This window comes from Penicillium daleae (assembly GCF_028827525.1).
Source record: "Penicillium daleae strain IBT 16125 chromosome Unknown utg000008l_segment0_segment0, whole genome shotgun sequence".
In the NCBI taxonomy this organism is placed as follows: Eukaryota; Fungi; Ascomycota; class Eurotiomycetes; order Eurotiales; family Aspergillaceae; genus Penicillium; species Penicillium daleae.
The window spans coordinates 4896164-4908930 of NW_026623156.1; the positions used below are offsets into that span (position 1 = coordinate 4896164).

Consider the following 12767-nt stretch of genomic DNA (forward strand, 5'->3'; position numbering starts at 1 on the left):
GAGTCTCTCCCACATCTTCGTCAACCGTCAGTGCTATCAGAGAGCTTCGACTCTCACGCCGCTCGTTTATTTCTCTCAGCCGATCGTGAGACTAACGTCTCTCCAAGCGCAATGTTAAATCATCATCCTCGCGCTTAGCCACCATGGACAAAAAGCCATGGAAATATCCATTAGCCGTCTCGCCCTCTGATCCCTCCTCAATTATGGCCTTTCCGAAGTCGTTTGCAAATCACTGTGACAGCTTCGCTTCCTTTGACCCTGATGACTACCTCGACATCCATGTTCCAAAAACATTTGCCACAACTGTTTCTACTTCAGCTCCTGCTCCTGATGCTACCAGTCTTCTAGATGTTAGCCGGTATTCTGGCAACCCAAGCCATTCAAACACGCTAGACGGTTCTAGCTCTGCTCCAGCTAATCCAACCTCTGCCCTAACTACATCGATCACGAGCAATCTGCATCCTCCTACAACACTGGACATCCCTGAAGGCGAGGGTGAGGCTCTCCCACGCGGACAACCACGGCGTCGACGCCAAGGCTCCTCGGAGCGTGATTACTCTGAGGAAATCCGCAATCTTAACAAAAAGCGCAAGCGCACGGGACAAGCCTGCGACCGCTGTCCAGTATGCCTCTCTATCTCCTCTCATTCTTGCTCAGTCTTCGTCCCTGGAGCCCCGTCCTGCTTGCTTATACCGCTCTCCGCGAAATACTAACAACGTCGTGTGTTTTTCATGTAGGTCCGCAGGTTTGCATGCGACCCCAGCCCTGAGGGGTGTGGGAAGTGCACGGAACAGGGCTTGGAATGCAAGATTACCGATAGTGTGACAGGGGAAACTTACGTTCGGGGTGCAGCGGGGGCGATGAAGGCGGAGATTGAGGTTTTGAAGGCGCGTATTACGGCCTTGGAATCCGAGAATGCGCAGCTACGTACCCTTTATGGGCTCATGCCTGGGGTCGAGCACCAGTAGACCTCAAATGAGGCTACGGTAGCTTAGCTTGGCAAGGGAGAAGTTCTGTACGGAGACTCGATCTAGAGCATTTAGGGCATAACAAATTCAGCTACTGCGGCTTTCTATATCTTTACTCTTCCGTCCTGGCTATGACTAGCATTGTACAATAGCATATACTCATATCCGCCAGACTCGAAAACAATCTAACCTCATGAAAGTGTGTACACTCCATATTCTTCCTGCTAAAGCCTTGTCCCCCTGACTGGAAGTCTCCTGCATGGTTTATCTAATATCCAGAGACGATTGATGAATCTTCCAGTAGACTATATGAAGACTGATACCGAGTGGTAGGCTGTATACAGGCAGTGTCCGCAAGTTCATTTTGCACTGATACTTTAGCTAGTTATTACAAATGTTTCCTGCATCCCTCAGCGCCATTATCTACAGTGCTCATCATCTATCTCTTCTCTAGTATAGGGGGACTAGGTAGTGGGTAAGCATTGGACTCCGATCCGTGGGAATAAGTACGTAGTCGCCGACTGGTGAAAATAGAAGTGAATATGGATTTCCTAATTATGCCTTTTGGGCCTTATGTGCAGTCTTTCTCGATTCCCTCTACATGCCCTCTGTCTGGTCCGTCTCTCCATCTCCTCTCTCCATCTCCTCTCTGGGCCTCTCTGGTCCTCGACCTTTCTGGTCTCCATCCTCTCTCTGGGCCCTCCGGACCTCACACTCTTTCTAGACCTTACCACCCACCACCCACCACCCGTGAGCCACATCAACAACTATACACATCGGCTTTCAATTACTGTCTTGATATTTCAGACCCTGATCAACCTTCCTGGCTTTGGTTAGCCTTCTTCTTGGACAGGCGTCACGTAGCTGTGAACACAGTTTGTGTGTCAGGACAAATTCAAGAAGTCGTCGGCCAAGTCAGTCACTTATCCTCTCACCCAACCACCACAACAATGAGAACTTGACAAAATTACACTCTCTGACCTTGACTCGGGTTCCTCCTGAACAGGCGTCACGTAGCTGTTTATTCAGTTTGCGGGTCAGGACAAATTCAAGAGGACTTCGGATCAAGCCAATACCCAACGAAATGACAACAATTACAACATCTTGACGCATTGATCCTCTATACCGTTATCCATTGCCTCCGAGTTCCGCTTGCCTTTCGATATCGATGCCCTGGCTTTAACTCGTCATCCTCTTGAACAGGCGTCACGTAGCTGTGAATTCAGTTTGCGTGTCAGGACAAATTCAAGAAGGTATTGGGTCAAGCCAGTCATCCACGCATCCATCCTTTCGCTGAAACAAATACCACCACAACGATGTAACTTGACACACTGATCTTCAATTACCGTCCTATCATTCCCCTCCCAGCTCTTGGCTCAATTTCCTCTTGGACAGGCGTTACGTAGCTGTGAAACCAGTTTGCGTGTCAGGACAAATCCAAGAGGTCGTTAGACCAAGCCCAACCCCAACACAACAATATCAAATTCACCCTTGGTCATTATAAAACCACTGGTGGATCACAAACTCCCATACTACCTGGCGCAACAGTCTCTCTACTGATCTACCTCCAAATGTTTCCGCAGATCAGGGGTCGTCATTCTCCGATATTCAACATCATGGATCCTCGCTAATGGTCAGAGTACTCACACAGTTCATTGTCCTGGTCTTTTGGTGGAAAATACGGTTTCATCTGTCCTGGTTTTCAATATTCTATACAGTATTACTCTTGAATAAAAGTTATCAGATCTGTCCCTGTATTTCCCCGCATTTTGTAGTTCGATTCTAGCATGAATGAGTATTAGTCCGTAACTTTTAGTGTTTGATGTTCATCCTACAGTATGCTCAAGTCTGCGTAAATGACCTCGATCGATGCTAGTCCGAGCGTGCAGCGCTTTGTCTTTAAGCAAAAATCCCTTGCGATCCGCATCACGCGACGACCATGTGGCGCACGCTGGGCAACGCACCACGACGCGTGACGTCCTTTGAAGCTATGTTAATAAACCTTCCCTGAGGCTTACGAGGTTCATCTGCGGACCAATGGAGCCCACTTCCTCAGTAGGATGAGGTCCAATCTTGCATTTCCAGTGGGCTGGGTGTGGGTCCTTCCAAGGTGACTAAGCCCTGCCAGGATGGCCCGTCCACTGGAGGCGCAACCCGTCAAGTAATCCCCATTTTCCCCGCATCTAATCTGACCTGTGCCCGTTTTGTCGCTCCTTTTCGGTGTGCCCATTGTGGTGTCCGCATATTCTTATAGAGGAGGGGTGGCGCTGAGTTGTGCGGCAGGCCAATTCTCCCTCTCTACAGACACGATGGTCCCCTCGTCAGCGTCCCACGCCCGAGCCGGGCTATCGTGGTCTTCGCTCTATATCATTGTGTCACTGTTCCTGCTCTCCTTTGTGACCGTGGCCAATGCGCTGGCATATGAGCTGCAGAAACCTCTTGCCGAGACCGAGGTACCACCGGAGAGTTCTTCTTCCACGCTTGACGACCTATTCACGGAGGCCGATCTCGGAGATAGCGAGGTGACGGGACGGTTGAGCTGGGCGCGTCCTGCTGAGACGCTGCAGGATTTGCTCGATGCGTTGAACGTCATGCAGGACGAGTACTTTGTGTTATGGCTAGGCACGTGGCCATCGAGCATCGATTGGACTGCCGCTGTCTTGGGTACACATGTCGCGGCGACACTGTCATCTTTCTCATCCTGTGCGCTCGGCATTGTGGATGACGATGACTCGCACGAGTGTTCCTTCTCTGCATTTGAAAATACCGTCAATTACTTCTTCAGTCAGACTAGTACATTCTACTTTGGTGAGAATGCTTTCAGTCTGCGGAATCAGGCCTACGATGACATGCTCTGGGTGGTGCTGGACTGGCTGGAGAATATCAAGTTCCAGGACCTGCACTCGAACCTCTACTACTCCACATCCAACTCCTCCTCGACAAATACTTCGTCGCGGGGCTGGCATGGCACGCAATTCCGCGATGCGGCCGCACATCGAGCTCGGATCTTTTATGAGCTTGCCTCGGCTGGGTGGGACAAGACCCTCTGTAACGGTGGGATGATTTGGAATCCCGCCTTGATTCCGTACAAGAACGCCATCACGAACGAGCTTTTTATTTCTGCCAGCATTTCAATGTATCTCTACTTCCCTGGAGATCCTATCGATGCGCCCTTCGTCGCCAATTCGCAGGGCGCGGGACCCACGGAGCGATACCCACACAATCCTACCCATCTCAATGCTGCCATCGATGCCTATGCATGGCTCAAGAATTCCAACATGACCGGCCTCGGTGGTCTCTACGCCGACGGCTTCCACATCAGTGGCTGGCGCAGCTCGGCACAGCCAGGATCACGTAAATGCGACGTCCTCAACACAATGGTGTACACCTACAATCAAGGCGTCATTCTCAGCGGGTTGAGAGGTCTCTGGCTCGCCACCGGCGATCAGGACTATCTTCGTGATGGCCACGAACTGATCCATAAGGTGCTGCACGCTACCGGATGGCCACATATATACTCTGTGAAATGGGCCGGACTCGGTCGCGGCGGCGTGCTGGAAGATACATGCGACTCGCATGCGAGTTGCTCGCAGGACGGGCAGACCTTCAAGAGCATCTTCTTCCACCATCTAGCGGAGTTCTGCCGGCCCCTACGACAACAGGAGGTGAGCTTCTTGGAGAACGAGAAACAGCAGCCGGCGGCTGAGGATGATTGGGACGAGGTGTATGACCGGCATCTACGGCGGTGCCGTGCCTACGGGCCCTGGGTAGAGCACAATGCACGCGCTGCGTTGATGACTCGTGACGATGACGGCAAGTTCGGCCAGTGGTGGGGTCTACCATTCAGACAGCTTGTGGTCTCGAGTGATCTTGTGAATAGTAGCACTCTCCCTCCTGGAGCGGTGGACTACCGCAATGATGGGTTTGACACAGATCCTGCGATTGGTGGCATTCCTCGAGACTTTAATGATCGGGGCCGTGGGCGCACGGTTGAGACACAAGCTGGTGGTATCGCTGTCCTGAGAGCGTTGTTGCAATGGCAGACCAGCGATGCCCTTTTATGATTACAATGACTTCTGCCGGGTTGTAGGTGGGCGATTGCATGTCCTTCTCACTGTTGGTTTTGGGCTCTGTTGGCGTTTTCCATGTATATATCCATTCTTAGTACCCATCATGAATATTCCTTCAATCATGATCGCCATCATACCCTCAGCCTAGGTACAGCTTGCAACACGAGATAATACATCTATAGAATCGACCGAACCATGTACCTATCATACCCATGAATATCTAAATGACCGACATGAGCTAGTTTTCACATCAAACTAATTAATCTCTAACCCCAAAGCCGAGGCCCGACCAAACTACTCCTTCCTAGGCATATCACAAGTCATCCACCCACTGACAACGGGCCCTGCACGCGGAACATGTCTCCATCATCCCAAAAGCAACATTCCTTACCTTAATCCGCCCTGGTGCAAACGCCCAAGCCCATTTACTTCAAAACCAGGAACCTTCCAATAGATCGACCACAGCGGAGCCGAGCTACCATATTCCGCGCCTCCCCTGAGCTCCACAGAAGCTATGGAACACCACCACCAAATACCCGGGGCGCCCGTCTAAGCCAAAAACAAGGATTCAGATCTGAAAACAGGATTATTCGATCGGTAGATCTGCATTAGCGGGACACCGATCTTCGCGCTTTTGGGTATTTTTGGTGACGTCTTGAGCTTCTTGGTTAGGTCTGGTTTGGTATGTATTTTGAGGCTGGGGGTTAGGTTTGGGGTGTTGGTTGCTTGATTCATGGTTTGACTATTGGGGATCTGGTGATGATTAGGTATCTATGTGTTTGTAGCACCAGATCTAGTAGTTATTTTGACCTGGGATGGTTGTCACTGTCGGGCGACACTGTAATCGGGGAGTTGTATATAGCTTTGTCTGGATGATGTTTACAGTATGTCCGAACTAATTGACCCACCTACATTTGACAGTCTTGTATATGTGATGACGAGATTTAATAGCTTGGCTGGCTGAAATGTACCAAGAAAGGGAGTTCATGATGAAACCCAGGAGGAAATGGTAACATGCCAGAGCTGTCGCAGACATAATGGCAATCATGTTCTGCAAGCGGCGTTCCATGCACCTGTAGTCTGGCATGTTCTTCATAGAGGGGACCTGCAGGGGCGATCAGCTTCTCCGACACCCAGGAAATACTACAAATTCTAAAATGCCAAATATGCTGTCTATATTACAAAAGATTCCCTTGCGATAGCTCTATGAATTATTACCGCCAAATAGTCCAATGCTTTGTTGCTTGACTCGCATCACAAAAACAAGCTACTGTACGCCGATAAAAAAACGGAACGAAAAAGTACCCCCACTTTCAGGCACACATCAAGGCCAAGACACCAACATCTCTCAACAACATGTTGTACTACTATCGTCGTATGTACTTAGCTGTTCAGCTACTGTAATATCTAAAGTTCCAAAATGGATCTCGGACAACGTCCAGGGGGGATCTGAGCATACAACCCAAAAAAACCCACAGTAAGTACGGAGTAGTTAGTTCTAAACGGAGCCTAACACCCTCACTAAATCGTCCCACTCTTCCAAGGTCAAGGAGTAGACCCAATTCCCAAAGCTCTCATTGGCCATGGAAGAAGAGCAAAATATCCCGCGGCAGCGCGAAAAGGGTCAACCAGTGAGACGGCGCCAACGAGAGAAATAAACCCACCGCCACTCTTTCATCGCGCGCGATCCGGGCTTAGCGTGGTTTTAAGGCCCTCTTTTCTTTTGCCCTGCCCTGTTGGGCTCAGTAGTAGTGGACTGTCTCTCAGGTAGAAGCCCCTCCCCCTTTCTGCTTCGGGCAGGGATTTGTTCAGGGTGGGGGTGGGCAGAGAAGCGAATCATTGGCGGTGGGCGACATGCAGATCGGCAGGGTTGGTGGATTTGGTGCACATCAGAAGGGACGATGAGAGGGATGTTTACAGGATCGTTAAAGAGAGCGACCGGACAGACAAAAAACGGGGGGTTCTGCGTAGCAGTAATTGGACAGAGAGGTTAGCTCTTTGTGACTACTGTACTATTAGCGACTAGACGATGAAGCTAGCAGGGACAATGACAGCCGTTGGCGCGTTACGTGGATGTCTCATCGTCAATAAGCAAGCGCCTCATGATGTAGTTTTCAGTTGCCCCCGAACCCTAAAAGTCCACGTACTGTCCATTCGCACTCACGAGTCACGAACTCGCAATCCAGTAATATGCGCTAGCCGACTGATGGCAAATCTACCAAGGACAAGTCAAGTACTTTGTTCGCCTCACACGATACAAAGCACGCAGAAATTCAACGACTTCATGCAGGGCGTGTCCTCGAGCCCAGTGCACTGGAACCACCAATGCCCACTCCTGGCTGATGGGGACTTCACCAGCACAGTCCCTTGGTCGGTCGACTTCGGAAGAATACGCCATGAAAGATAGAGTTGAGTGAGGCAGCGCATCGTTGGTCCTCGTCTGGTGGAACCACCACAACCACACCAACGCAGTCACACGCCCCCTCTTTGGAAAATGCCGGGCCTGAGCGTCGCCCTCTCGTACGGATAGTCTTAGTCTTACTCTTGTAAGTACTCCGTACAGAAGTAGCTTTGTACGCTTGGTAGACCATCTGACTCGAGGGGTTGCGGGGATCCAGGAACGACTGCCACTGGCTGCTTTCGGGCGTTGAGCTACGGCAATTGCGAGGAGGGGGAGGGGCACTCGATCACTGTTTTTTTGAAAAGTAATTATCTGGTAGTTAGTTATAGGAATAGTTAACACCTCGTAGAGTCTGCTGAAAAGTAAAGATTGATTAATCGAAGGACTAGTCAAGCGTATTCAGCAATTCACTGCACCACCATCCAAGCATCCAAGCTACCGTAGGTTTCTTCATCGCACAAAACACTTTACTGTAGTATGACTATGTATACGTCCTGGCTACTGGCCCTATGGGTCTCTTTCCTTTTTTCTTCCCCTGACCAGGTGGATTGCCAAACTCCGGTTGACTCTTCAGCGCTTCCGTTTGGATTCTGGTTGGAGTGAGAATTTTCCGATCGGTCACATTTAATTCCCTATTGTCCTACTCGTGACGATTTGGCTCCATGATTTATCCCGGGCGCTTAACGATGACGATGGCAATGGTACTTCTGGGAGTATTTCACTATCTCGTGAATCGCCCTAGAAGGTTTAGACACCGACCGAAGCAAAAGAGTAGTGGCGGAAAAAGGCTAAAGCGAGGCACGCTCGGCTATCAGCGAGTGGTGTCTGCTAGACGAGATCGGGGCGATGCCGATGAGATATAGTTCACTATGTACTACAATATCAGTGTGCCATGGATAGATGTCGTCATCGAGGACTTTGGCGCTTGTCCCTTCTTTTTCCTTTTTTCTTTTTCAGTAATCTTTTTTCCCATGGCTTGTCTTCGTGCGGCGGAACGGTCTGCCCGGAAAAACTAATACGAAACTTGTGCATAGAGTCAAACTGATGGAGTGGCGTCGGCAGTTTTGATTCGAAACGCTGCAGCCACCGACAAGCCACTGCCGGCGATTGGGACCCATGAGAGTGGACGGTGGATGAGGGACTCGACAGAACGACATCGACTGTGGAAGAGACGTATTTTCATCCAGTTCTTCAATTCATTTCTGAGTGGAGGGAGAAAAAGGGAAATGGTTGGGTACCCAAATAACCAGAAGATATGGAATGACGACAAGGTTGAATTTAGTGGGTTCGTTCTCGCTAACTGCCGATGGGTGAACCTGAATCTGAACCTGAACTTGACCGGCCCCGTGACCAGTTTCCCAGCGGATGCGTTTATACTCCCAGGCAGTTTATCGGTGTGTTCTAAACCGTTTAATTGGATGTAGGAAGTTTATCCTCGATCCAACTAAATATGGTCTATCCTATATGTACTTTACTTGTGAGTCTGTACAATATTGATTACGACCAATCAACATACCATCCTCCCTCGTAGACCCTTCCCTCCGATCCCTCCCACTCCTAGCGGGACAGCCGTTAGGACCTTTCTTCAACCCAACCTACAGTAGCACTGATAAGTAGAGCGATGAGAAACTCTGGGGATCGGCACATACGATGACCCTGCCTGGTTTCACCTCCCATTACGGTAAGGCGGCCACCGATCCTCCAAATAATAACCACGTATTTAAATGATCATCACCATCATCGTCTCTATCAGAGTTAGTATGGATGCCATGGCCCCCTCTCCCGCCATCGAACCTACGGGAATGGATCGTCCTGACCCTTCGCCCAAGCGTGCCTCTATCGCTCACTCGCCTGAAATGTTGGGCGTGTGATTGGTGCGAACTGCTCCGCTAGGGTCACTGGACGCGGGATTTGAGTCTATCGGACGGGTGACTGACTGGATTGGGTGATTTGTCGATGGGGTGGTTCAGCTGAGATGGTGCACGTATTGCGAGGATGGATGGAGAATTATGGAGGGAAGGAAATTGGAAAATATGGGAGAGTAGACGGTAATCCATGGTCTTCTCTATGGAATAATGAGGGTAGTATTGTATACGCTTCTACTATGTAGACTACCCGCTGTCTACACTTAGTCGTCACCCTATCAATCAAATCAACATCGATTGATTCCTCGTTTAGGAGGATCGAGGATCCCCCAACTCCAACGGAGTATGTGTCCGCGCCCTACCCTATCTGATGTATATTATTGTTTTATTATGTAGTTATCTGCGTAAACTGTATTTGTTTATTATTATTACGGTATCCAACAGGCAGAATGTGATCCCGGAACTGGGCTCCTTGGGTCCACGGGGCGTCAGGATCGTCGTCCGTCGAAATTTGGTAGAACCGAAGAAATGAAAGTCACGACTTCCGTTCACCGCAAAAGAGGACGAGAACAAAAGGGTTCAAGAAAAAACATGACTCCGTTCTGTATTGATCAACAGAGGAAAAAATTCAGATGTCCATCTTTTTCCGAGGAAGGCGAAGAAAAATCCTTCCATCGGCTCCTGATTCCGCGTATCCCTTGCCCCAAGTTTTTGTACAAGATCTACAGATTACAGACCACACCTCCAACAGTGACTTTTGTCGATATGTCTCTTTCATACGGAGTACAGTACAGCGCTGATGTACTGATCTGACATCGCCACCATACCAGCACCACCAGCGATGTCATCAAAGCGACGTTTCTTCCCGTGTTGTGGCGCGGTACAGCGGTTACCAGCCAGGGGAGGAGGGCTTGGTTGTCTCCGTATAAACTCCCGAGGTGATCGGAGCCAGTCAAATGGCGTCATTCCCACTCATTGCGGCTCGATCGACATTGCATAGCGCGCCCCCTCTCTTCGTGGACCCCCCTGGAGGTTCTGAACGCTGAGAGGTGGAGAGGGATTGCTTATGATGACGCTTCCCAAGTGTCTCCTGCTCCGAGGATGCAAGCTGTTCGCCCCCCCTCCTCCTTCCCGTCATCATATGTCATCATATGTACCCATACATACCACGCGTTTCTCTCTTTCTGTTCTGCAAGAGAGCTACCAATTATGATGCCTCACTTGTGTTTCAGGACGTCGTGGTCAAAAGTACCATTTTCTTATTCCCCTCCCCCCAGTTTCCGTGTCCCCCGATGCCCACCAGCGCGTCAGCGCCGTTTCCGGTTTTGATTTTTGGGGGAAGGGAGGGAAGGGGAGGGTTGGTATGTCCAAATAATGAACTGTAGAGTATGTACAGTATCTCTCCGTAGGTGACGGAGTCCTCCGTACTGTCAATGAATGTCAATATTGCGATGTGTACGGAGCGTTACCAGTTTGGTCCGTAGACCGGATGGAGTCTACGGTCGGCACGAAATCCCCAGATCCAAGATGGAGGCAAGCGAGACATGGGGGGGCTGAAATGCGCGGCTCTTCCGAGAGTTAAGAAGAACAAGGTAATTCTGTCTCGAGGACAAATGGGTAAAATAGATTAATCACCAAACTGGAGCCTCGGAGGAGACGATTTCGTCGGAGTCAGAAGAGCACCTCCGTCAGGTCAGCTTATCCTAACCGCGTCAGTTTGGCGGGAAGAGACCAAGCTGGGTAAGGGGGATGGACCAGAAGAGGAATACGTGTTCATCAAGGTTCGGTAAAAACTCAAGCTATCCAATTTCTGCCAGTCTGGCGGTGGAGTTGTGCGATCAGTCCATGCTCGTTGGTTGGTAGTCGTCGTACTGTACTCCGTACATCCAGGGGGGTGGGACCCATTTCGAGTACTGGAATTGATGAGCAGTCAGTTCCTGGCAGCAGGAGCAGCAATAACGGCAATAACAGCAGCAGGAGCAGGAGCAGTCGCGGATGATTGATTTTCGGCCAACCCTGCAGGGTAGCCAGTGGAGGTGGAGGTGGAGGAGGAGGAGCAGAGCAGCGGTGAATAATGCGCCACGGGAGGATATACCGTGACCAACTCCAAAGGATGAATTTGAGTATATACTCCGTCTTTTTTGTTCGACTATCATGATGATTTCCTACAGGAGTCCTCCGTACTGTATCGACACAGTGACGAGAGTCGCTAACCTTGCTCATATCCACGAGGTCAAATTAATATCAACCCACCACCGCTACTCTCTCCTCCGTCCTGACTCCTCCGTGCCCACGGCCCACTCGACAGCAACCAGTCATATCCACAAAGTTCCCTTTTGCTCTCCACTCGGAGCTAAACCCGTTTGTTAGTTAGTTCGGAAGGTTCCTTGCTGCTCATAGGCAGACCCGCGGATACCTTTCCCCGCTCAACACCGGTTCGACCCTCTTTTCGGTGTCGCTTCCATGGAACTCGTTGGTTCTTCTGCTAACCCGGAAAGGGATCGAAGGTGATTGTTTGGTGCCTTTTCTGATGGAGTCCATCTCCACCCGAGTGGATCTGTCCTTAGTGCCTTTTCCTGAATGCTGGTTCTCTTCCTTTCGCCCCTTAGCCACCGTGTAAGCGGGTTGAGTTTCTCCATAGTGGACATAGTGGAGGATAGAGACTATCGAATATTTAATTCATGGATACGGGAATAAACTGACGACTTAGGATATCCCCGTGGCTCTTTCTCGATAATGGTTACTACGGTATGTGACTATTATAATTGAGCTTTTGTTGATATGATTAGTGTTAAGTACTCCGTATATAGTAAGTAGTATGTCACTCATACACTACTATAGTACTATGGTAGAAAGTAGAGGTCCCGACCGATAAAAGTATGCCGTATTGTTATTACCTCCAATTGATTCTTTCCTCCAGACTCCATACTCTGGCACGTAAATTAAATCCTCATGCCCCATCGCATTAATATGAGCGTACCAAACTCCAGGGAGACCAAGTGTGTGGCTGCCACGCGCCTCACGGGTTCATTTCGGAGGGAGGGGGGGGAGACGATCAGCTAAAGGGACCTGCCCCCCTCCACCTACTGAAAAGGTGCTAAGATAGTCATGACTGCGCCAATCATCCGCAGGTGCAGGTCACCATACAGGACTCCATAGCAGGGCCTCCAAATGGTCGTGAAGGAGTGGAGTTCTCGTACTTTCGTCCAGGATACAAGACTCCAGGGTTTTGAGTGAGAGAGAGAGAGAGTAGTGACGGAGGAGGACTCTTACGGGCTTCCTGGAATTAAATCATCATAATACCAGATGCTGGGCGACTTGTAGACTTGTAGACTTGTACCCTGGACCCCGTAGTGTCACCAGCTTACCATCCCCCAAACAAACCTCCCCTTTAAGTTGGTAACTTTACGTGGTCCTGGAGGAGTCCCTGAGGCGGAATCCACAACTGCTCCCCCAACCTTCG

The 12767-nt window shown here is 50.1% G+C and overlaps 2 protein-coding genes across 2 annotated transcripts; both read left to right on the forward strand.

Annotated features, from left to right (window-relative positions):
• Positions 1–143: 143 nt before the first annotated feature.
• Positions 144–968, forward strand: N7458_010279 (uncharacterized protein; the record flags this gene model as incomplete). Its single annotated transcript, XM_056913661.1, has 2 exons — positions 144–623; positions 738–968. 2 exons carry the CDS (start codon positions 144–146, stop codon positions 966–968), a joined length of 711 nt encoding a protein of 236 aa, XP_056762510.1.
• Positions 969–3277: 2309 nt separating this feature from the next.
• On the forward strand, positions 3278–5032 carry N7458_010280 (putative glycosyl hydrolase; the record flags this gene model as incomplete). Its single annotated transcript, XM_056913662.1, has 1 exon — positions 3278–5032. One exon carries the CDS (start codon positions 3278–3280, stop codon positions 5030–5032), a length of 1755 nt encoding a protein of 584 aa, XP_056762511.1.
• Between the last annotated feature and the right edge of the window lie 7735 nt (positions 5033–12767).